The sequence below is a fragment of the Furipterus horrens genome, unplaced genomic scaffold, assembly GCF_987537825.1.
Source record: "Furipterus horrens unplaced genomic scaffold, mFurHor1.1.pri manual_scaffold_8, whole genome shotgun sequence".
NCBI lineage: Eukaryota > Metazoa > Chordata > Mammalia > Chiroptera > Furipteridae > Furipterus > Furipterus horrens.
In genome coordinates, this window is record NW_028327178.1 from 69,757,120 (window position 1) to 69,784,033 (window position 26,914).

At 40.3% G+C, this 26,914-nt stretch overlaps 1 protein-coding gene across 1 annotated transcript in view; it reads right to left on the reverse strand.

Annotated features, from left to right (window-relative positions):
• Window positions 1–26,914, reverse strand: part of CFAP61 (cilia and flagella associated protein 61) — a 431,546-nt gene that overhangs the window by 266,999 nt on the left and 137,633 nt on the right. The window contains exon 13 of the mRNA XM_090285993.1: window positions 16,789–16,928. Coding sequence (XP_090142119.1) covers window positions 16,789–16,928 — 140 coding nt within the window. The remainder of the gene's footprint in view (window positions 1–16,788; window positions 16,929–26,914) is intronic.

Genomic DNA, 26,914 nt, shown 5'->3' on the forward strand with positions numbered 1-26,914 from the left:
AGCGACAAACAACCCTCGTAAAGCCTCACTTACTAAAAGCCAAGCCTGAGTCCCACAGACACAAGGAGTGCATATCACAGAGCTTCACCTTATAGGGCCATGATTACAAAGGGTGCTGGTGCTGCACCTAGACCCCTTCCTGTACTCCTGGCTGAGGTGCAGGTATCAATGCAGGGGAGTGATTATGGAAACATCTTGAAACTTTTAGAGTTTACATGGGGTAATAGGGGCAGAAAGGGAAGGTCTTCTGAAGGCAGTGCCACTCCGTGTAAAAGTGATGCCAGCAACCCATTTGAGGGGATAGCTGGGACTTCTTTGAGGTCACTCCCACACTCACATTTCTGAACTTGATTTTGTGCAATATGAAATTCCTCCCAATTCATTGTTGAACACCAGTCTTTTTTTTTTTTTTTAAATTTACATATCTCTGGGATGGATGTAGGGGTGTTGGCCTGCATTTCTTTAACTTTTTTAGAGCAACATCTTCAGGTCAGCTGGTCTTTTCCTGCTCATCTGGCCAACCTCAGCTGCCTGAAGTTGGCACAGGGTTTGGGCTTTAAACCACCAAAGGAAAGAAGGCAATAGTCCTTAGTATCATATTCCCTGAAGAGCTGAGCAATACTTACAAGCAACACTGTCATTTCTAACATTAATTATGTGATTTCTCTTAAAAATCTCTTTGTGCTTAGAATTTAAGAAAATAATTAAAGAAAAGATCTTCCACTATAAAACAATGGCCCACTGTCATTTTCACAAAAGGGATATCCATGGTGCTGACAAACTGCGGGTTATGAGGGATAATTTCCCCTATACAACCAGCACAGATTCTTGAGTGGAACAAGAGTAACAGCACAAAGGAGCTACAAGAGCAGATGAGCTGAGAACCAAGTATTGAGTGGTGGGTGGGATGGTGACAAAATTCATAGGAACAAATGCAGGTTCCTGATGAAGGTGCAGACGGAAACAGTGACAAAGATCATGATTTTTATGAAGGCACAAAATGACTTTGGCTTGTAGCCTTTAATTTTTCAGAAAAGGATCCAGGTATACATTATTTGCTCCAACTTTATATATAAGTGATTTAGAAAATGAAGTTGAAGATTTCTGGTCAAGATGGAAGAGTAGATAAATACACTTCACCTCCTCGCACAACTACAGCATAAATTACAACTAAACTACAAAATAAATATCTATATTTTTCAGAAAACTGAGACTTATGGAAGTTGGACAACCAAGTATTTAAAGAAGTAATGTTTATCCAGACAGGTGGGGCTGAGATACAGAGAGGCACGTAGAGGAGGAGAGGAAAGGGGAGGTATAAAGATGTGGAGTGGCATAAAGAGGCAGTGGAACAGGTGGTCATACATCCACGTGTGGGAGATAAAAATTCGGAGCAATACCTCAGGAGCAAGTGATCCCAGCACCAGACCAGACCACTCAGCCCAGGGTTCCAACACCGGGAAGATAAGTCTCCATAACTTCATGCTGTAAAAACTAGTGGAAACTTCCAGTCAAGATGAAGGCCTAGACAGAGATGCTGCATCTCCCTCCACAACTAATAAGGAATACAACTACCTCAAAACTAGAGACAACCAGAAGTTCCAGAAAATCGAGCTGCATGGAAGTCCAACAAACTAAGATATAAAAAGAAGTACACATCCAGACAGGTAGGAGGGGCGGAGCTGGAGAGGAAAGGACTCGGTGTGGTAGCGGCAGGAGCGGTGGCAGCAGCAGGCTGGAGGAAAGCTCAGTCACATGTTTTAAAAAGTTGAAAGGGAAGGGTTTAGTCAAAGAACCCGTATAAATGACTCATGGACATGGACAACGGGGTGGGATATGATTGTGGGAGAGGGGGTGGGTTGGGTGGGGGAGAGAAATTGGGGGAAAAGGGGACAACTGTAATTAAAAAACCAAAAAAAAAAAAAAAAGTTGAAAGGGGCACTTGGGGAGCATGCCCAACACCAGAGCAGACCATGCAGCTCACGGTCCCACCACCAGGGAAAACAAGCCCCATTGCTTTTGACTGTGCAAACCAGTGGGTGTTGGGGCAGAGGAAGAAACTGCCAGTCTCGCAGCAGAGTCTGCTTGTTTAAAGGGCCCCATGATCCAAGAACATCTGCAGACCCACCCACCCTGGGAACAACATCCAAGGCAACAGCTAGAGAGGTGTCAGTCCCATACAAAGTGGGAGAAGTGCCTGGAAAAGGAGTGAGTATTGAGTAAGTGGCATTGTTCCTACTCAGACCCCTCCCACACACACACAGTGCCACAACCCGGTGAAACGTGTCACACTGTACTGACACACACCTAAGGCTCCACCCCTTACAACGTAACAGGAGTGAGAGCTCGTCCTAAGACACAGAGGCAAACAAACACAGGAGCCTGTCAAGATAAGGAGACAGAGAAGTATGGCCCAAAACGGGGAATGGACCAAGGTTCCAGTGGGAGAACTAAGCAACGAGAAGATAGCCAACCTAACAAACGAGGAGATAGCCAACCTAACAGACATTGAGTTGAAAACACTGGTGATGAAGATGCTCACAGGTTTAACAGATATGCTTAAGTACGGCAAACGCATAAGGGAAGAAGTGAAGGCTATGCTAAGTGAAACAAAGGAAAATCCACACAAAACCAATGGTGAAAGGAAAGAAACCAGGATTCCAATCAATGATTTGGAACATAAGGAAGAAAAAAACAGTTAACCAGTACAAAATGAGGAAACAAGAATTGAAAAAAATGAGGAGAGGCTTAGGAACCTCAGGGACAACTTTAAACGTGCCAACATTCAAACCACAGGAGTGCCAGAAAGAGAATAGGAAGAGCAAGAAACTGAAAACTTATGTGAAAAAATAATCAAGGAAAACTCCCCTAATTTGGTGAAGGAAATAGACATACAAGTCCACGAAGCACCGAGTCGGAAACAAGCTAGACCCAAAGAGGACCACACCAAGACACATCATAAATAAAATGCCAAAGGTTAAAGATAAAGAGAGAATCTTATAAGCAGCAAGAGAAAAGCAGAGAGTTACCTACAAAGGGGTGCCTATAAGACTATCAGCTGATTTCTCAAAAGAAACTTTGCATGCAAGAAGGGGCTGGCAAGAAGTAGTCAAGGTGATGAAAAGCAAGGACCTACAACCAAGATTACTCTATCCAGCAAAGCTATCATTTAGAATGGAAGCGCAGATAAAGTGCTTCCCAGACAAGGTAAAGCTAAGAGAGTTCATTATCACCAAGCTATTATTATATGAAATGTAAAAGGGACTTACTTAAGAAAAGAAGATAAAATTTTGAACATTAAAATGACAACAAAGTCACAACTATAAACAACTGCATCTAAAAAATAAAAACAAAATCCAACTAAGCAAACCAGAATAGGAACAGAATCATAGGTATGGGGATCATTTGGAGGGTTATCAACTGGGAAGGGGAAAGGGGAGAAATGGGGATATGGTGCAGAGATTAAGAAGCATAATTGGTTGTCCATAATAGACAGGGGGAAGTTAAGAATAATATAGGAAAGGTGAAGACAAAGAACTTTTATGCACAACCCATGGACATGAACTAAAGGGGATGGGATTACTGGAGGGAAAGAAGGTACTGGACAGAGGGGAGCAAAGGGAAAAAATATTGAAACAACTGTAACAACATAATCAATAAAATATACTTAAAAAAAAAAAACGTGGAGGTTGGGGCAGCGGAAGTAACTATAGGATTCTCAGAACACTCCTCTTAAAGAGGCTGCAAAGCTCTCAGGACTTACACAGACTCAGCCCTTCTTAGATTCAGCACCAGGGCAAACAGCTGGAAGGGCACAAGTAGCATATGTGGAGAAAGTGAAGGGACTGGCAACAGGCAAGTGTCGGGAGACAGCTTCCTCTTGGGCAAATCTCCAGAGGCCAGGGAGTAGCATTGTCCCCTCTCCAAGCCTTCCCCCACAGCCACAAAGCAGTGAGATGGGTTATCCCGCCCTGGCAATTACCTAAGGCTCTGTCCCACACAATTTACAGGTTCGTTTTCTACAACAGGCCACGCTACTAAGACAGGGAGTCAAAGCAGCTCTATCTACTACACAGAAACAACACAAGGAGGATGCCAGGTTGAGGAGATAAATAAATATGGCCCAAATAAAAGAACAGAACAAAACTCCAGAAAAAGAACTAAACAAAATGGAGATAAGCAACATATCAGATGCAGAATTCAGAACAATGGTTATCAGGATGCTCAAAGAACTCACTGGGTATTGCAACAGCATTTTAAAAACCCAGGAAGAAATGAAGATTACATTAAGGGAATAAAGAAAAATCTACAGGGAACCAACAGTCGGGGGTGGGGTGGAGGGGTGAAACTGAGAATCAAATCAACAATTTGAAGCATAAGGAAGAAAAAAGCATTCAGTCACAAGAACAAGAAGAAAAAAGAATTAAAAAAAAAAAACAAACCTAAAGATAGAATAAAGAGCCTTTGGGACATCCGCAAACGTGCCAACATCCAAGTTATAGGAATGCTAAAAGGAGAAGAGGAAGAGCAAGAATTTGAAAACTTACTTGAAAAAATAATGAAAGAAAACTCCCCTAATTTAGTGAAGGAAATAGACATACAAGTCCAGGAAGCAGAGAGTCTCAAACAAGCTAGATTCAAAGAGGAACATACCAAGGCACATCATAATTAAAATACCAAAGGTGAAAGATAAAGAAAGAATCTGAAAAGCAGCAAGAGAAAAGCAGAGTTACCTACAAAGGAGTTCCCATAAGACCATCAGCGAATTTTTCAAAAGAAACTTGCAGGCAAAAAGGGTGTGGCAAGAAGTAGTCAAAGTGATGCAAAGCAAGGACCTACAATCTAGATTACTCTACCCAGCAAAGCTATCATTTAGATGGAAGGGCAGATGAAGTGCTTCCCAGAGAAAGTAAACCTAAAGGAGTTCATAATTACCAAGCCATTATTATATTAAACGTTAAAGGAAACTATATAAGAAAAAGATCAAAACTATGAACATTAAAATAGTAATAAGTGAGAGAAACAAGATGACGGAAGAGTAAGTGGAAGCTACACTAACTCCTCCCAGAACTAGTCTGGATTTACAACATAATTTTGGAGAAATCATCTGGAATAACCAACCAAACACTAGCTGGAGAGAAGTCTCATAACTAGGGAGAGACAGAAAAGGCCGCTACATCACAACGTGACCAGTAGGGAGTGTGGAGACGCGGAAGGGATGGCTGGGCTCCCACGGGTGGCAGCTGAAGGGACTGAGAAACAACTCAGCAGCTGGGGATTCCCCCTGAGAAGGGCAGGGTCTAAACCCCCAGCTGAGCTTTCCAGCCTACAGCAACAGAGTGGAAAGTAAAATAGTATCCAGCTGTGAAAAGCGAAAAGCCACAGGGTTTCTTGCTAACCAGAGAGAAACAGCTGGAGAAAAAGAGCTCTTAAGCGGATCACACACAAAAATATTTTGGCCCCCACTTACCCTGGGCTCGAGTGGAGGGAAGGCAGAGAGGAGTAGAGACGCTTGGGGAGAGTTTGGTGTGGTGGCTTTGAGGGGAGAACTGGGGAGATGGCCGACTAGGTCCCAGTGCTGACTCATCCCAAGTACTGCAGGCAGACCACTCCCCTTCAAGTGGCGTCAGCCTGAGGGGAAGTAAAAGCCCTGCCTACAGGAATTAAGCTGCCACACCCACAGTCCTTAAGCCTGACAGCTAATCACAGATTGAAGAGATTAACAACTAAAGAGGTCAGACAAAGGCAGTAGATCCCTGGAAGTCTCCAACAGGCTGCCTAGGCCCAGACTGGTACAGGATCTGAAGCCACCAGGGGCAGATCCAGGAAGTGCAGATCATTCTAAGAAGCACCAACAAACAATAGGAGTCACAAAAATGGGGAGACAGAGAAACAACCCCCCATCGAAAGGAAAGGTAGGATCCCCAGAAAGTGCTAAATGAAATAGAGGGGAACCAACTATCAGATATACAATTGAAAGCATGGATTATGAAGAAGCTCAATGAGCTCAGTGGAAACTACAAAGAACTCCAGGGAAACTACAAGGAACTCCAGAAAACCTACAAGGAACTTACTGAGAATTACACCAGCATGAAAAAGGACATTGAAGCTATCAATAAGAGCCAAGAGGAAATGAAGAATATGATCTCTGAATTGAAGAACACAATAGAAGAAATTAAAAACAGGCTAGAGGAAGCAGAAGATCGGATCAGTGAGCTGAAGACAATGTAGACAAAAACTCCCAGACAGTGCAACAAAATGAAAAAACACTGAACAAGACTGAAGAGGCTCTAAGACAACTGCAAGACAACATGAAACGTAATAATATCCGTATCATAGGAATTCCAGAAGGAGAAGAAGAAAAGCAACGGATAGAAAACCTCTTTGAAAAACCAATGACAGAAAACTTCCCTAACATGAGGAGAGAAAGAGTCACGCAAGTCCAGGAAGCACTAAGGGCCCCAGTGAAGATGAACCCCAAGAGGCCCAATTCAAGACACATCATAATTAAAATGTCAACATTCAAAGACAAAGAGAGAATCCTAAAAGCAGCAAGAGAGAAACAACCAATAACATACAAGGGAGCTCCAATAAGGCTATCATCAGATTTCTCAGCAGAAACACTACAAGCCAGAAGGGAATGGTAAAAAATATTACAGGAAATTAAAAACAAAGGCCTACAACCAAGAATACTCTACCCAGCAAGGCTCTCATTCAAAATGGATGGTGAAATAAGGAGTTTCCAAGACAAAAGAAGGCTAAAAGAATACATCTCCACCGAACCAGCATTGCAAGAGATGCTAAAAGGTCTGCTTTAAAAAGATGAAGAAACAGAGACAGAGAGAAACACGAGTACAAAGGGGTAAAATGACAATGAATAAGTACTGAAAGAAGGAACTTCTACCATTTGCAACAACATGGATGGAACTAGAGAGAATTATGCTTAGCGAAATAAGCCAGGCAACGAAAGAAAAATACCTTATGTTATCACCGATTACGGGAAACTATTGAACAACACAAACAAATGAGCAAAATTGAACCAGAGGTATGTAAACAAGGAATAAACTAACAGTAACAAAGGGGGAGATGGAAGGGAGAGAAGGTAAGAAGGGGAAGGGTCTAGTCAAAGAACATGTATAAATGACCCATGGACATGGACAACTGAGTGGGGACTGAATGTGGGAGAAGGAGGGGCAGGGTGCAGGGAAGCAAGAGGGGGAAAGAAGTGGGACAACTGTAATGGAAAAACAAACAAAAAAATTTTAGTGGGGGGGAAAAATAAAAATATAAAGAATGGAAATGCAAGTTCAGTGAATGTTAGAAGGACAAGGATTTTCCTTCACACTGTCTATTTTTCTCCCTATCCGATCCCTCCAGAGTTTGGCATTCTAAAGAAGTAAGTAATGACCTAAGTTTCTTTGCATAAAACTAATAAGACCAGTTGGTAATTGAGGCTTTTTTTGACTAAGACTTTGACTGGAATGTCATGCCTAAAGGAGACATGCTTGGGCTCTGGTTGTTACCAAAAAGCCCTGAGGAACTGGGATTGACTTTCAAAGGTAATAAAAGCCCACAAGATAAAAGGCCTGGTACGTTCGTTGGTTGTGCGGTCCATGGCAATCTTTCCAGTGTAGGAATGAAGGTTGTTTTCCTGAAAGATGGCTAGAAGGGACTTTAAGGCACAATGGAAAACCAGAAGGACTTGGAAAGGACAGGTGTATACTGGGAAGGCTGAATGCCAAGTATGTGGTTCTGCTTCTGTGCCCTGAAGGGCAGACTAAAGGTCACCCTAAATGTTCCTTGGGTAAGTTCCAGCAAAGCAGAACTAAAGATCATAAGTGATCATTTTCTGCTCTTGTTGTGTTTATGCAAATGAACAGGATAAATTAAAAATGGACTTAATGCAGTCCCTTTAATGACAAGGAGGGTAATCTTAGGGAGAAAAATCATAATTCAAGGAAAATCATAATGCTCTGTGGTAGACTATAAAGTAGTGCAGCTGTCTTTAAAGTTTATCTTCACTTAAAGTTTGTTTTGATTTGAAAATTAAACTATGTCTGTGGTATTATCAAAGATGTTTAATTTACAGGCAAGAAGAATGTCAAATGCCTTGCAACTGGATGTCTTTCTGATAAAATTTAGAGACTTGTATGTGGGTTATGTTACATAAATTAACATGTGTTTTCTGTTTTCAAAGGGCATAAGCCTATGATCTCATTACCTGAGTGATTGTCTGTACGTATAGGCCTCATTTAATCCTCTCTGCAGCACTGCCTCCTGAGACTCAACGGTTTGGCGGAACTAAGTGGCTGGGTTGGTGAAGAATGGGATGGTCTGTGGGCTTCACTTTAAAACTGGTTTCTCTTTCCTGTCCTAATGTCTTGGACAGAAAGAGCCCAGAGGTCTGAGAGGGGGGAAACCTAAACTATTTCCCTCAGCCCAAACTAAGCATAATGGGCAAAAGGGTTTTGGATAGGTGAGAAGTGCCTGGCACACCTTCCTCCAAAGAAGCCCTTCTTTTCCCTAATGTGGGACATTGAAAAATTAATACCTGCCTTTTGTCATCTAGTGGTTATGGATTGAATGATGTCTTTTAACTCTGTTGCCAAATCTGTTGCCTCCAGAATACAACAAGGATGCCAGCCTGTTAAATCAAGCATGCCGTTGTCCGGGACAGCGAACTGACTTGGAGTCTGCATGATCCTTCCCCATGTGGGAAGACCACCCCCGCCTCCACATCCCCACTCTTATTAGGGGTTTCTGGACCCAAGGGTAGGTAGGACGACGACCATGTCCAGCTTGAAGCAGCTAGAGGAGCTCGAGACCTTCGCCCATTGTCCTTTATAAGATTATAAAGGGTCTTAAGTCTGAGAGGGAGGGATTGTTATTTTTTATTGTTAAAATAATTAATTAATTATTTTTTTTAAAAAGAAGAAGAATATATGAAAGGGTGAGGCAGGAGAGCTTGTATGTACGATGCATGGGCATGGACTTGGGGAGAGGGGATTGTTGCGGGAGGAGGGGTGCTGGGTGGAGGGGAGCAAAGGGGAAGAATTGGAAGTATTGTAACAATATAATCAATAAAATATACTTATAAAAAAAAGAAAACCTAAAAAAATAAAAATAAAATGAAAGAGCCATCAGTGCACAACTATCAACAACTGAATGTAAAAAAAACAAACTAAGTAAAGAAGGAGGAACAGGAACAGAATCACAGATGTGGAGATCATTTGGAGGGTTATTAGTTGGGAGGGAAAGGGGGAAAATGGAGGAAAATGTGCAGGGATTAAGAATTATACTAATTGGTAGGAACAAAATAGAAACAGGGATGTTAAGAACAATATAGGAAATGGAGAAGCCAAAGAACTTGTATGCATGACCAATAGACACGACCTAAGCAGTAGGGATTGCTGGGGGGAATAGTGGAACTGGGTGGAGGGGGCAAAGGGGGAAAAATTGGGACAAATGTAATAACATAATCAATAAAGTATATTTTAAAAAATGAAGCTGACACTGCAAATGGTTACAAAAAAAAAACCAGGGACCTGCTGCAACCATGACTAATCTCTAGACAAATTTCATTATTTAAAAAATTAGGTTTAATTTTTAATAAAATAATACATGGTCATACTAAAAAGAGTGTGAAAGAAAAGATATACTTATTAATTAAATAATTAAGCCACTAAGAATGAGGCCACTGCTACAGTCAGACCCAAGACCTGCTCCTGATCTCTTATTGTCTGGTTGCTCTCTATCTATAGTGTATGTTTATTCCTAGAGAATCCCAAGTCATAATAAAATGTCACTAATACATTCTACTTACTAACACAAAGGTGGTAAAGTACATTTTAATAAATATGCTACTGGAGTCACAATAAAATTTAAAATCAGTGTATAGAAAATCATCCATATTTTCTATTATAGAAGTAATGCATATCCACGATTTACAAAAAAATCAAACAAAAATAAACAACCCAATTCAAAAATGGGCAATGGACAGTTAACCAAAGTAGCTATACAGATGGCAAATAACATCATGAAAAGATGCTCAAACCATATGTCATCATGGAACTGCAAATTAAAACAAGGTACCACTACACACTATTAGAAAGGCAAAAATTCAAAACACTGACAATAACAAATGCTGGTGAGGATGTGAAGTAACAGAAATTCTCATTCATTGCTGGTGCGAATGTGATACAGCCCAGCCACTTTGGCAGACAGTTTGGCAGTTTCTTACAAAACTAAATACTCTTGTGTCACAGTCCAAAATTGTGTTCCTTGCCATTTACCTGGATGTGTTGGAAATGTACATCCACACAAAACCTGCACACTAATATCTATAGCAGTTTTATTCAAAATTGCCAAAACTTGGAAGTAACCAAGATGTCCTTCAGTAGGTGAATGGATAAATAAACTTTGGCACATCCAGGCAATGGAATATTCAGTACTAAAAAGAAATTAGCTGTCAAACCATGAAATGACATGGAGAAACTTTAAAATGCATATTACTAAACGAAAGAGACCAATCTGTAAAGGCTATACACTATATAATTCCAACTAGACAAAATTCTGGAAAAGGCAAAAACAGAGGCAGTAAAAAGATCAGTGTTTGCCAGAGGTAGTGGGAAAGGAGAGAAGGATGAATAAGTAGAGCACAGAGGATTTTTAAAACTACTCTGTATGATACTATAATGATGGATACATTTATCAAAACCATAAAATGTACAACAGAAAGAGTGAACCCTAATGTAAACTAGACTTTAGCTGATAATGAGGAACCACTGTAGATCAATTGATGGTAACAAGTGATATAATGATGTGGGATGTTAATTGTCTATGGTGGTGGAAAATGGCATGTAGTAATCCTCTGCACTTTCTGCTTAATTTTAATATGAACCTAAAACTGCTCTAAAAAGTAAAATTTATTAGTGAAAAAAAAAATCAAACATTAATGATAAATAAAAAGTAAGTTGCCATTGCTCTCGAACCTTCAGGTTCTGTTCCACAGAGGTATATAAAGTTAATAAAGTCTGTGTACTTTTCTAGAACTTCCATACATATGACAGATAAAAAGTAGATATAATGGTCCCACAGTATCCTCTATCCCCTTCATTTTCACTAAATCAACCAAGTTTTCACTGGGCACATGCTCAGCCTACTATCAGATATCCTCCAGCCACCCTTGCAGCTAGGTACACCATGCAACCAACTTCCTGATCACAGACTATGAACAGAAGTGATGTTGCCCTGGCTGCTGTGGCTCAGTGGATTGAGCATTGGCCTGCAAGCCAAGTGTTGCTGGTTCAATTCCCAGTCAGGGCACATGATTAGGTTGCACTTCAGGGTCCCCAGTTGGGGGCGCAAGTGAGAGGCACCCACACAGTGATATCTCTCTCTCTCTCTCTTTCTCCTTTCCCCTCTCTCTCAAAATAAATAAACAAACAACAAAAAAAAGAAGTGATATAAGTTCCATAAGAGAAAAGGGCTTCCCTGTATTTCTCTTTCCACACTTCACGGGGTGGGGGGGGGGTGCTGAAATGTGGCTATGGTGCTCTCAGCCAGCTCACAGCACAAGGAGGAAAAGAGCCCATTCTGGCAGTGGTCTAAAACCTCTATGTGCCATAGACCACTTTGACAGTCTGCTGCTGTTAATGATCTTTTCTCAAACTAAAGTTTTTAAATGTGTAAAATAAAAGACAACAAATTATATTGAAATATAGTCATCAAAATGTTTTTAAAAATGTGTTTTAGTAAATATCTGTGCCTCTTCATTAATGCATTGAGTAACAATTTCTGTTTGAAAACATATACTAAAATTTCAAAGTAGGATTAGCATACATATTTTGAGATATCTGAAAAAACACAGTAGCGTGATATTAAAATATCCATGATTTCTAGTTTACAGAGTCATGGTTTTGCTAACATGGTGCCTTCATTCACAATGGAAGGACAAACTAAATTTCAATTAGAGGTTAGTAAAATAAAAATGTATTTTCCTTCCCACCTAAATTTACAAAACTCTCCTCCCCCAACTCTCTAAGCAGGTATTAGGTAAATAACCTTGCTCTATGAGACAGAGGAACAATAAGAGGTAGAACCTGAGGCCCTGAACAATGTCATGGGGAAAATATTGCTGTTCCCCTTAGACCACCAGCTCAGGTATGCACTGTTCTGTGATACAGGTAGATAACTATCTGGCTCAAGTTACTATTTTTGGGTCTCTCTGTTACACCAGGTTTACACTAAAAACACAGTCTAGAGAAGCACTAGTGAAGTGGCTATGAATTGGTTCTGGTAGCTAATTGCCTTAATTCTAATTCCAGCTCTGTCACTTTCTGCTGCATGTGGTTTGGATCAGTTACTTAACCTTTCTAAGTCTCAGTTTCCTTACCTGTAAAATGAGGATAACAATAGTTGTACCTAGCTAATAAAGTTACTGTGAGTATTGCTATATGAGTAATGGTTAAGGAAGTGCTTGAAACACTATAAACATTCCATAAATGTAAGGTATCATGACTATTATTACTATGACTATTATTGTTTGACTCATTGCTTAGAACACCATCCTGGACATCATTCCATACAGGATATATAGATTTGTTTTTATTTTTTTCAAGATCTTCTCAGTAATGTACTGAATAAGTAAATCAAAATTCATTTAGTCAGTCCCCAACTAAAGGTAATCCTTCAGGAGGTTTCTCAAAGTTTCACCTAGAAGGCTAATATATCAATTATAGACAAAGCTCTCTATCTACTCCACCAATCCTTTTGTTATAACAAAAACTTTATTGAAGTCTAATTTATACACAATAAAATGCACCCATATCAAATGCAGTTTGATGAGCTCTGTAATATTTTGCAAGAATAAGATTACATTATAATGCAGCTTTAAAAACTTAAAGTTATAGAAAATTCAAGGTATTGATTATATTCCTATAAGAGATATACTTATATTGTTCACTCTCTATTGGTTGAGATGGTCCTGTCCTGGAACAGAGCTGTGAGTAGTAGTTCAATTGGCCATTTCTCCAGCAATGCCCGAGATTCGTGTAGGCCAGCAACCCCTCTCCCACCCAAGCTTTGAGAATAGACCGAGGTGATGTCAACCAGTAGCCTCTGGCCCAGTGATGGGTTCAAGTTTAGCACAGGAGCCAATCCCCGGAGCTATGAGATGCAAAAAGACTTTTGTGTTGGGGCTTGTAGAAAGAGGCATACCCACTACTCTTTTCCTGTTGGGTTTGGAGTGATAAAAGGCCTAAAGCTACTTTTACCAGTAGATAGTCTGTCAGGAGTGCCAAGGGAGTCTCCTCAGTCAGCCAAAATGGCAGCAGGGGGCGGTTCTTACATTGAGCACACAAAGGCTAGCAACATAATTGGATAGAGGAAAAAACCTTCTCCTGCCCTTCCAGTACCAGAGTGAAGGTGGGACCAGGGGAAGATAGGCACAGGTGCCACAGAAGTCAAAATGACCCAGGGAGGAGAAGCTGGACCAAAGAGGCTTGTCAGTCTAGCCTGGAGAAAGAGGGGATTTGTTGGGTGGTGGAACAACAAAGAGTGCATTAAAGTTTCGGAAGTTGATTGGTTATTTTGAGAAAGCACTTGGTCCATTCTTACATCCAAGCTAATATAATCCCAAAGGAACAAATAAGTTGTCTTGCTTACAGCTCACTTTCTTGTGACCTGCACTCATTCAGTACATTGGCCTGTTCTCTCCACGGGCTATGTGGCTTTGGCAGCCACATGGCCTATAGCCTCAGGAAGGGAATCTGTCTCTCTTGCCCACCTAGTGATACATTTACCTATGTGTCCACATACTCTCTCACCCAGGAGCACACAACCTTGCATCCCTAGCAGCCACATGGCCCATGGCTATGTGGGCTCCACACAGTCTCCAGAAGAAAGCCTGAAATGAACAGTAGCCAGGAATAAGCTATGCTATCTGCAGGAGGACTATGCACTTAGCAGTTGACTGCAGACTTCAAAGGACTCTAGTAAACTGGAATATGAACTCTGGAAACTGGCTTATGTCTTGGTCTTGCAGAGGAGGTGAACTTTGGGGCAGGAGTCTGCCATTCTTCCAGATCACATAGCATCTGAATAAAACCTCTTTCCTTGTACACCAGCATCTGCCTCACGAGTTTGGCTTTTTTCTGACATGCAACCAAACCTCTGCTTTTTTGTTCAGTAACACTACCTCACACATCCTGCAACCACTGAGGAAGCACCACTGAGAAGGGGTTAACATGGAAGAGAGAAATCAAACAGGGCCTGCTTTCTGTTTAACCAGCACTGTCCTTGAATTTTTACTTTGCTTTGTACATTAATAAATTCTCCAGTTACACAGCCAATTGGATGAGTTTCTACCACTTGTCAGCAGAGGAATCCTAGCCAATATTCAAGGTTGGTGTAGAAAAATTACAAAATTTAGGTAATGCAAGGAAGAAAATTAAAAAATCATGCATGATGCTGCCCTGGCTGGGTGGCTGAGTTGGTTGGAGCATTGTCCCATACACAAAAAGGTTGAGGGTTCAATTCCTACTCAGGGCACATACCTAGGCTGCATGTTTGATACCTGGTCAGGGTGCACACGGGAGGCAACTGATCAATGTTTCTCTCTCACAACGATGTTTCTCACTCTCTCTCTCTCTCCCCCTCTTCCTCTCTCTCTAAAATCGTTAAGAAATATATACTTGGGTAATGATTTTAAAAAGTCATGGATGATGCTCATAATAGCACCCAGAGGCAACCACTGACCATCTCCAGTGCGATAGGGCAGGTTCCCTGGACAGCAGCTCACATAGAGATCTACATATAGTGGTTTATTAGTTTGAGCTCCTGGGACCCTCCACATCTATGGAGATGACAGAAGCAGTAGCGGGTAGAGGAAGACATTGGACTATAAGCAGTGGTGTCATAACAAATGCCCAGCTGGTCACATGGGGAGTTCTGGCCTTGAGAAGACCCTTCAGAGTTTTCCCTCCTTGAGGTAAAGAGCTGTTAGCCCTTTATCCTGCTTCTGCTCCCCTTTCCCCTCCAGACTAGTCATAGGATGCAGGCTGCCCTTGCAAATGGCCTTCTCATCATTCCAGGGCAATCTCTTTTGTGGGAGAACTAGATTCGAACTGGGGCACTCATACATCTGCAGTGGGAAAATTAGTTTTTCAGTCCTGAACGAGATGGTCCTGTTTGGTGTACCACAGCCTCCATTACATCTGCATATCTCCTTTTAGTCTATTTAATAATTCATATGTTTTCCCTTTCTTTGGAAATTTAGGTTATATTTAAGTGCTCTTTTATATATTGGTATGTTTTTTAGGCTAACATTACATTCTTAGCATTATCATCATTAAATATTCTTTAAATAAATCATAAACATAGTTTTAGATCCCTTCATATAGGTACCATAAAGTATTTAAACATTCTCTTATTATTGGATATTTAGAGTATTTCCAATATTCCTTAATCATACATAAATTTTTGTTTGCATCTCTGCAACAAGTTTCTTAGGACATGTATCTAGGCATGGAATTAAAGGGTAAAAGGACATGAACTACTTGAGCATTCTGGCTAAATTGCCCTTTGAAATTTCATGTTAATTTACATCCTGATCAGTGCTACATTTGTTTCATTTAGAATTGAATGTTTCTATATCTATTTCTTATGAATTGACCAAAAATGGTGTCTCATTTTAGATTTGGTTTCTTTTCCCTAATTAGAGAGGTTTAAATATTTTAAAACACCCAGTGATTTTTTTTTTCTTCATGTGCAAACAGTCTGGTCTTTTGTTGTGGTGGTTGTTAGTTTTTCCATTTGGGTATTAAATTGTCATCTTATAGATTTATTAAAGCTCTTTATATATTAAATATACCAAAACTGTGTATTCCACATTTGTTAAAAATAACCTTCCATTAGTCAGTTGCATTTTAATTAAATTAGGGTGATTCAAAAAACATTCTATAGTTCAAAAAAAAAATCTTCCATTGTTCTAAAAAGAACTTCCCCATCATGAAACATGATAAAAATCAATCTTCACTCATACTCCTTGTCTAGCACTCAACATTCTTCATCACGAAAGCTTCCTCTGACTGGGCTGAATCTCCCAATGATACATTATTTCTAGTACTACATACCCATTGCTGGTACACCTATCACAACTGCAGGTTTACATTTATGTAAGTGTTTATAAACCTTGAAAGGATCGGAAACACATCTGTATGTTGTTCACTGTTGTAGTCCCAGAATTTGGCACAAAACTAGCACTGTAGATTCATTATCTAATTTTTTATGTTTTTAATATTTACATTTAACTTTTCAATCACCTGAGAATTTCTTTTCTGTAGACTATGAAGAACATTTTTATCTTTATTATGTATCAGCATTTACAGAACAAACATTCTTTTTCCCACTGTGGTGACAGAAATTTTGTCATATACATATGTCTAGACATACATTTACACATACACAGGCACAGACACACTCTAAATTCTTATTATATTGGGACCTATGGAAGGACTCTGTTGTGTTACATCGTTCTACCATACAATGGTCAACATGGCATTGTTCTGATTATTATAGTTATCTTATGTTTTAATATCTGGCTGGACAAGTAACTTCTCAGTATGACTCTATCCCTAAAATATATTGCTTAAAATCACTTGATCAAGCCCCCTGCCATTAAGACAATTTTCAAAATAAATCATTAAATTAAAATGGTAGGGAGCTCCTTGTTCCATTCTCTTTTTTTAACTTTATGAATAATCTTTGGCCAAACGTGTGTTCACTTACTTGAGCAATCCAGCCCGATGGAAGACATAGAGATCCTGCTCCACTGTACAGTTGTTGAAGGGGACTATCTTCACAAAGTTCTGGATAAGGCCAAACTCAGGGGTGAGATGTGGCAGAGAAATGACGCAGAAGTTCTTGTCCTAATATGATTGGAGTAAAACACAAGGAAAGACAATCAGAAATCATTTATCACTAACTGAATTCCTGCTGTAAATCACTAAAGAAAATAGGAGCAAAATGTGTAAAGGAGAGGACATTCCAGTTAAACTTTCCAGTAATTTTGAAAATAATCATATAAAAACTCAGGGAAATAAGCAACAGCAAGAGTATGAAGAGCGTCTGACTGAATCCTGAATAAATGAATGTGAAAAATGAAACCCATTCAGCATAGCCCTTTTGAGGAAGTATATTTTTAGTCTAAGGATATTTGCCCTTTCAAATTCACTTGCAATCAGGAGTAAATGAGGCAGTGTGATGTCACAGCAAAGGCCCTGCGCTTACTAAGTAGTATTATACCAGCTGTTGTCCTCCTCTCTGTGAGATGAGACTTTTCTGTCCTAAAATCCTGTGATTGTACATGAACAGATATCTGTGTATTTTATCATGACATGATCCCATTTGGGTGAACAGATCTAAGAACATGTTTAACCTGGGCACTGGGTTTAGTTAGCAGACACAGAATGATCTACATATTCTGAGAGCTGCCACTTACCTTCTAGATCTTCACTGTCCAATATGATAGCCAGTAGCCACATCTAGCCACTGAATATTTGGGATGTGGCTAGTGTGACTAGGAATTAAATTTTAAATATTATTTTATTTTAATTAATTTTAATTTAAGTTTAAAAAACTGATACTGATTTCAGTTATTGGAAAAGTTTTATTATGTAAGTTTGGAAAAACTGGGGAATATGAATCTACTGATTGAATTGTAAATTTTATAAAATCTAAATGCAGGCGGTTCCAAGATGGCTGCAGAGTAGCTGGAAGCTCAGTCCACTTGATTGAAGACCAGGATTAAATCTGCAGCTAAACTTGAGAAGATTTGTCTTGAAAAACAAGTGTAGCTGCTCTGGAAATTTATAAACGGGAACACGGAGGGAAGATAGGAAGAGACAAGGATAGGGTGAGCCCACACATATAGGTGCTACGACTGGGAAGCCAGGGGATATTGCAGCAGGGGAGCTCCCTTACCTGGTGGTGCAGGGTCTCAGCCCCACGCAAGGGTCCCCAAACCAGAGTAACAAGAGACAGGAAGGGGGTCTTTTGTAGCATCAGGCAGTGGGAAGCAGTGGGGATTCAATCTACCTGGGAGACTTGGAGCACAACATCCCTGGGAAGGCGCCAGCCCATTGCTAAAACACTAGCCTGGGAAGTTTGCCCTGACCCGTGACTGCTGGAGGGGCCACGCTGCAGTTTGGGGCCAGAGGAGGGCTTGCTCAGTACACCTAGCAGTGAACTTGAAGGGCCATCTGTTCTCTTGAAGGACTTTGCAGACTGCTGGTCAGAGAAGTGAGGCTTGAGGAAGAGGACTGTTCTTGCTCACACTAGAGAAAAGTTTAGGGTGTCTCTTAAACATATATCTTCTTGCTAACCACTGAACTCTACAGTTAAATCTTAACCTATTACTAATTACTAAGCTTTATACTTAAAACTCTCTATCCCAGACATATCTCAACCACAAAGGCAAAAAGGGGAAGAACAGAAAGCATAAAATAGTTTTGTTTTTTTTCAGACTTAGAAAAAGTTATGCATAGTGCAATAAGTAGGGAAAAGAGCCCATTTACCCACAAAAAGGTAAGTTCAACTAAAGATTATTGCTAGGGAGAACAAAGGGAAAATATCCAATAAAAATTAGATGCACCAGGTTTAGATGGTAACTCTGGAGTACCCAGCCAACGGGGGAACAGAGGAGGACACCCTGCATTAGGGTTTAAAAACTAACACCTTCCTTACTCCGGTGTGCCTACCCTCCAGTTACGCACTCGTTTCTGCAGAAATAGCGAATAAACGCCTTGCTTTGCTGCTAAGTCTTGTGTCCTGGTGTTTTATTGTGAGCATTTCTCACAACACTGAGCACTCTGCAGTGACCCTTCCCGATCTGTGAAGATGCTGGGTTTGCCACAAAGCAAAGGGATAAGGGGACACTGGGCTGGAAATCTGACCTCACTGTGTTCTATCAGTGCAGCGCAGGGTGACATTTGGCCTGTTCTGAGACCAGTTGGAGCTGGAAGTTTTGGTCTTGCCTTGCAGTCCCTGAGATTTTTTTTTTTTTTTTTTTTTTGCATGTGTGTGATCCCCTCCTGCTTTGATGGTAGGCAAAGAGGTGAGAGAGCAAGACACAGACAGCTGGATTTTTGCAACTGTGTCTCCCAGGCAGGCTTCTACTGGGAAATTGGATCAGCAGAGCCTGTGCACTGCAGCTGCAATACGAGGAAGCAGAGCCCAGCTCCCCAGATAGTTCAACCTGAGCAGCAACGGGAAGGAGAGGAAATACCCACACTTGCTTCCTACAGAGAGAGGGCATCACTCCAGAGTCTGTTTGAATCACCCCTACCAGGTCTTGTCTAGCCCCACTGAGCCCATTTCTGTGGGGAAGGGGCAGCAACACAGAGCACGGGACATTCAAAGGGCAAGAGTCAAGGCAGATCTAATCTCAAGGCCCTGGAGGTCCCACTCACTGGTTTCCTCCAAACTCTGCCCTGAAAAACTTGCCCAGGACCTGACGGGTACAGCATCTGACATTGGCTTGCAACAGAAAACCTCTTGGGAGGCCCTAGCCTGGCAAACAAATGGCCAACTTAGGAAAAAATCAGAGCAAGACTGAGGAAGCTCCACATTCGGTGCATCCAGACTGATCATGCCAAGCACACAAACTGCAGAGGCAAACCACACTTTTTTCTTTTTGAATCTTTTCTATATTTTTTTTCTTTTCTTTCTTTTCTTTGCTCCTTTAGGGTCCATATCCCTTATTCTCTCTTTCCTAGTCTCACTCTGTTTTTCCTCTCTTTTCTGTTTTCATTCTTTTTTCTCCCTGCTTTTTCTTTTCCTACTCTTTATTTTAGTTCACCTCTTTTTTTCTCTTTCTCTATATTTATTATTATTTATTATAATTTTATTCTTTCTTTTCTTTTACATTATTCCCATTTCTGTGTCTTTTGTCCTCCAATTCTTTTTGATTCTTGTCTTTTATTGTTCTTTTTTCTATTTTCTTCATTTTGTTAATTTTGTTTTCTTGTGGTTTTTTTTGTCTTTTTCTTTTCTGATTCTTTTTGTTGTTGTTTGTGTTTTTGATGTTTGTTCCTTTTTTTGTTTAGCTGTTTGCAATTTTGTTTTGTTTGCTCAGACCTGTACAACAATTTGCATGCCATGGCAGGCCAACCCAAGGGTTGAGCTATTCCACAAACAGGACAACATTAAGAACCAATTACAGATAATCAAAGATTGTGGTGAATGAGGAGTATTTGTCTCGTACCTCTTCCCAGAACCAAACTGAAAATAAAACTAAAGAGGGGAAGATACACTGGAAGTGAACAACTGAAGGCTACCTGAAGAGGAGACACTTAACCAAGGATGGGCAGAAATCACCTCAAAAAGGGCAGGGATGCAATGGGGGCCGGCACTGCTTTCACGGGCTATGGGCCAAGGTAGGGGCAGGGCTGTGGGAGATTCCACCTGAGAGGAGTGAAGCCTGGACCCCAGACTGGGCTCCCCAGCCCATAGCACCAGTGCCAGGATAACCTGCCCACACAGCATCCAGTGGTGAAAGGTTATAAGGTTTTTGCCCGCTGGAGAGATAAAGCCTGCTGGAGACAGAGGCACCTTTTCTCTTTTTTCCCTTGCGTTTAACACAATGGATTCACATGCACAGCCACTCACTCTGGGCTCAGGGAAAGGGAGGGCAGCGTGGTCTGGAGTTGCATGAGGAGTGTGTGCAGAGGGGGTTTGAGGGAGAGGGGTCAGAAAACGGCTGCTGGGTTTCCGGCGCTAGGACGTACCTCCATACCGCAACAGCCGTTTTTTCTTAAGAAGAGTAAGCCACTTCCAGGAGGAAAACAATTACCCCACCAGTGGGAAACCCATCCCACCTTCTGGATCACCCTAGCCCCATCTTCTAGAATCTTGCTCACCCACCCTCTGGAATCCTGTCCTCCCCCGCCCCCCCCCCCCCACATCACTTCTAAATTTTATTTTTTAATTTTTTAAAATATTTTTCCTTTTTTCCTTTCCTCCTACCTGAATCTTATCCCCTGCTGAGGAGACAGAAACATAGGCAGATTCAGAGGTTCTAGAAACTGGCTTTACAGCACAATTCCACATACTTTCCTGGAAACCAGACTGACACTTTACCCCCATGGGAGCACTTAGGAACATTCTCCCCATTTCTGGCAGACCCAGACTCTAGGCTCTGGAGGCCCTATCCACTTTCCTGTGAGGGGCTTCACCCTGCCAAGTTCAGGGGAATAATCCAGGACAGACTCGGATGGGTGTCCTGGGAAGTGGAAACACATGCACCGTCTTCTCTGAAGTCTGAACAGCATCTCCCACAGGAGATCCAGGGGTCCCATCCTCCCGATTCTATGAGAGGCCCTCTTAGAAACAGACTGGTCAGTGGCTAGACTAAAACTAATGGCAAGACCACAGAGAGGCAGGTGGAGATGGATCCTGCAGTGCCTTTGGTCATTAGTTGATTGACCCCTGGCCCTGTGCTATTTAAAAGCCAGCCTTGCAGAGCAGCAAGGCCCATCCTGAGTGCAGCCAAATCTGAAGGAATAACCAAAAACTGTGGATTGCTTGTAACTTCAAACAGGCTGCCTATAGCTAAATATGGACAGCATCTGACATTGGCTTACATCAGCTTCAGACAATATCAGACTCATATCCAGGGGGAGAACATAGCAGGCAAGCACCAAACTCTGCTGAGACGAATTCCACTTCATTCTTTTTCGTTATTTTTTTCTTTTGCATAGCTTTTTATCTTTTTTCTTTTCAATTTTTTATTTTTTATCTATTTTTTCTTTCAAATCTCATGTTTTACCCTATCCCTTTCTTATTCCATTGTCCTTCTTCCTTCTTTCTCTTATTTTCTAATTTTTACTTTTCACTTCCTTTGTTCTTTTGTGGTGATTACCTGTTTCTATTCTTTACTCTTATTGCTTCTCTTCCCTCTATCTTCTCATGATCATTTTTCTTTCTTTTGATGTTCTCATAGTCTTTTTTTTCTTATAATACTCTATTTCTCTTTTCACTTTTATTACTTTGCTCTTTTATCATTGATTTTGCTTTTGTTGTTGGTTTTTTGGTTTTTTGCTTGTGTGGGTGTTCTTTTCTTCTGTTCTGTCAGTACCTGTACAACAGCATACAAGATGTGGGGAGGTTGATCCTCTCAGCCAGTCAGCCAGAGGGGAGAACCCACAAGTGAATGGACCAAGGGGACTACACCACTGAGTCCCACAGGACTCCTACCACATAGGCCTGCCCCACAAAGACAGGGAGTCAAAGCAGGTCTATCTAATATGTAGAAACAAAAATCATCATCAAAAATGGTGAGACAAAGAAACAACTCCAAATGAAAGAAAAAGAGGTATGCCCAGAAAAACAACTAAATGAAACTGAGGCAAGCAATTTATCAGACATAGAGTTCAAAGTAATAGTTATAAGAATGCTCAAGAACTTAGTGAGAACTACAAGGAACTTAGTGGGAACTACATCAGCATGAAACAGAACATAGAAACCATAAATAAGAACCAGTTGGAAATGAAGAATGAAATATCTGAAGTGATATTAAAAGGAATTAAAAGCAGGCTAAATGAAGCAGAGGATTGAGTCAGTAGAAGAAAACATCCAATCAGAGCAACAAAGAGAAAAAAAAGACTTAAAAAGAACGAGGATAGTTTAAGAGAACTTTGGGACAACATGAAACAACACTATCCACATCACAGGAATACTAGAAGGAGAAGAAAAGAGCAAAGGAATAGCAAACCCATTTCAAAAAATAATAACAGAAAATTTTCATAACCTGATGAAGGAAACAGTCACATAAGTATAGGAAGTACAGAGATCACAATCAAGATGATTGCAAAGAGACACATGGTAATTTAAGTGGCAAAATTTAAAGACAGAGATTCTTAAAGTCACCAAGAGAGGAGCAGTCAGTTACCTACAAGGGAGCTCCAATAAGACTGTCAGATGATTTCTCAACAGAAACACTTTAGGCAAGATGGGATTGGCATGAAGTCTTAAAAGTAATGAAAAGGTATGATCTGCAACCAAGACTACTCTATTCAGCAAGGCTAGCATTTAAAATTGAAGGCAAAATAAAGAACATCCAGACCCCCTCCCCAAAAAAGGCTAAGAGTTTATTAACACCAAAGAAGCATTGTAACAGACATTAAAAGGACTGCTTTAAGAAGTAGTATAGAGAGAGAACACAGATATAAAGGAACAAAATGCCAATGAATAAGTCCTATTAATAATGACCTTAAATGTAAATGGATTAAGTGCTCCAATCAAAAGACATAGGGTAGCTGAATGGATAAGAAAACATGACAAAATAGACTACAAAACAAAGGCCATAAAAAGAGACACCAAAGGTCACTACATAATATTAAAGGAATCAATTCAATGAAAGGATATAACCATTATAAACATATATGCACCCATATAGGAGCACCTAAATATATGAAGAAAATCTAGATGAAATTTAAGGAAGAGATCAACAGCAATACTATCATTGTAAGGGATTTTAACACCCTACTATCACTATTGGATAGATCTTCCAGACCAAAAAAAAAAAAAAAAAATTAACAAGAAAATAGCAGCCTTAAATGACACACTAGAGTAAATGAATTTAATTGCTATTTACACATTCTTCTCAAGTGGTCATGAACCATCCTCAAAGACAGACCACATGGTAGGACACAAAATAAGTCTTAAAAATTTCAAGAAAATTGAAATCATATCAAGCATTTTCTTGAATCACAATGGCATGAAACTAGAAATCAACATCAGTAAAAACACTAAAAATCATTCAGATACATTGAGACTAAATAGAATGCTATTAAACAATGAATGGGTAATCAATTACATCAAGTAAGAAATCAAACACTACCTGGATACAAATGAAAATGAATACACAACAACCCAAAACCTAAAAACACAGCAAAAGCAGTCCTAAAAGGGAAATTCAAAGCACTATAGGCCTACCTCAAGAAGATAGAAAAATCTCAAATAAACAATCTAAATCTATACCTAAAAAAAATCCAAAACATAAAAACAACAACAAATAAAGCCCAGAGTAAGTAGAAAGAAGGAAATAATCAAGATCAGAGTGGAAATAAATGACATAGAGAGAGGAAAAAAAAAAAAAAAAAAAAAGACACAAAATAACAATGAAACCAGGAGCTGGTTCTTTGAAATAGTAAACAAGATTGATGAACCTTTAACAAGGTTCATCAACAAAAAAAGAGAGAGGACCCGAATAAATAAAATTAGAAATGAAAGAGGAAAAGTCACAGCTGATATCACAGAAATACAAGGGATTGTAGAAAAGAGCAAAATCATGAGCAATTATATGCAAAAAAATGTGGCAACCAGGGCAAAACTAAATCAGAAAGAAACAGGAAATCCGAATAAACCAATAACAACCAATGAAATTGAATGAATAATAAAAAAGACTTCCAGCAAACTAAAATTCTGGACCATATGGCTTCACAGGTGAATTTTCCCAATCATTCAAAGAAATAACACCTATCCTTCTCAAACTAGTCCAAAAAATTCAAAAGGAAGGAAGACTTCCAAGCTCTTTTTACAAGGCTGGTATTATCCTAATTCCAAAACCAGATGAAGACACAACAAAGAAAGAAAATTACAGGCCAATATCCCTGATGAAAATAGATGTTAAAATCTTTAACAAAGTATTAGCAATACATTAAAAAGATTATACCCCATGATCAAGTGGGATTTATCCCGGGGATGCAAGATTGGTACAATATTTGCAAATCAATAAATGTGAAACATCACATAAGCAAAATGAAAGTAGTAATTCACATGATCATATCAACATTCCAGAAAAAAGCACTCAGTAAAATCCAGCACCCATTTATGATAATACCTCTCAGCAAAATGTGAATAGAGGGATCATACCTCAAGGTAATAAAGACCGTATATAAAAAGACCTAGAGCCAACGTCATACTCAATTAGGAAAAAAATAAAAGCATTTCCCTTAAGATCATGAACAAGACAGGGATGTCCACTTTCATCACTTTTATTCAACATAGTAGTGGAAGTCCTAGCCACAGTGATCAGACAAGAAGAAGAAATTAGAATTGGAAAGGAGGAAGTAAAACTGTCATTATTTGCAGATGGCATGCTATTGTACAGAAAAAACCCTACAGAATCCACCAAGAAACTACTACACATAATAAATGAATTCGGTAAAGTAGCAGGATACAAAATCAATACTTGCAAATCGATGGCATTTTAATACACCAATAATGAACTATCAGAAAAAGAAACTAAAGAAACAATTTCACTTACTATGTCAACAACAACAAAAAAATAGGGTACTAGGAAATAAATTTTTTTAATGTGTTTTATTGATTATAATATTACATTTGTGCCAATTTCCCTTCCCTCTGCTCCCCTCCACCCAGTGGCCCCCCTCCCTCCAGTTGTCCTCCCCTTTTAGATCATGTCCATTAGTTGTGCATACAGTTCTTCTCTACCTCTCTCTGTCTATTCCATTCCCTCCTACCATGATCCTTAATTCCTATATCATCTCCCTCCCTCTCCCCATTCCCCCTCCCTGTTGACCTCCCCCCAATATGTTCCCCGTACCTATAGTTCTTTTTCCACTCTCGTTGCCTGTTTAGTTTGCCTTTGTTTCAATTCCCTAGCTTCTGTTGTTTCTTGTGATGCAGTTTTCATTTTAGATTTCATTGTCTTGATCCTCCTTTTTCTAAACCAGTCCCTTTAACATCTCATATAACAGTGGTTTGGATCTAATGAACTCTTTCAGTTTTATTTTGTCCTGGAAACACTTTCTCTGTCCTTCTATTCTGAATGACAATTTCGCTGGATAGAGTATTCGTGGTTGTAGGTTTTGGATTTTCATTACTTTGAATATTTCTTGCCAGTCCCTTCTTGCCTGCAGGGTCTCCCTTGAGAAGTCAGCTGATAGTCTAATTGGGACCCCTTTGTACATAATTCTTTTCTTCTCTCTTGCTGCTTTTAAGATTCTCTCTTTATCTTTAATTTTTGACATTTTGATTATAATGTGTCTTGGAGTGGTTCTCCCTGGGTCCAGTTTTTTTGGAACTCTCTGTGCTTCCTGGACCTGTAAGTCTATTTCCTTCCCCAAGTCTGGGAAGTTCTCCTTTATTATATTTTCACTCAATCTTTCAAGTTCTAGTTCATCTTCCTCGCTCTCTGGCAAACCAATGATTCTTATGTTGGGCCTTTTATAGCTGTCCCAGAGGTTTCTGATCCTCTCATCGTTGCTTCCCATTTCCTCTCCCTGCATTGGTTGACTGCTTGTTCCTTCTCCATATTCCAGTTTGTTGAAATGAACTCTGGATTTTTTTTCCTCACCATCTGTCTCGTATGTGGTTTTGTTCCTTTCGTTATGAGTGTTTTTCGCTTCTTTCTTATCTTTTTCCAGATCTTTTGTGAATTCTGTAAGCCACCTGATAACAATGGCCCAGAACTGAGCATCTGACAGGTTTCTTATCTGTTCATCTGTCAGGTTCTCCATCTGTTGCCTGGTGAGCTGTGTCACCGGGATTTCTATAGTTGTCTGCCTCATTTTGACAGATGCGTTTTGTTTTCTTGGGCCGGCTGTAGGGGGCAGTGCCTGTGTAGTCGTCACAATCCAGCGACCGGCGCCTGTCCGCGACCTATTTCGCAGCCCTGTGGCGCTTTCTTTGAGGGCGGGGGTCCAAGATGGATTCACACAGTTATTCCGCTAGGAGACCGGGATCCGTCCTCCCGCCCCCCTGGGCCTCACTGTTCAAGGCGATGTGGTGGCTGCTTTCCCCAGTGTTGGGGTCGCGAGCTGCCGGGGGTTCGACTGCAGCCGGGGTTGTTCTCCCCGCCGCTGTCCCAGGTGCGACGGCAAACAGCTCC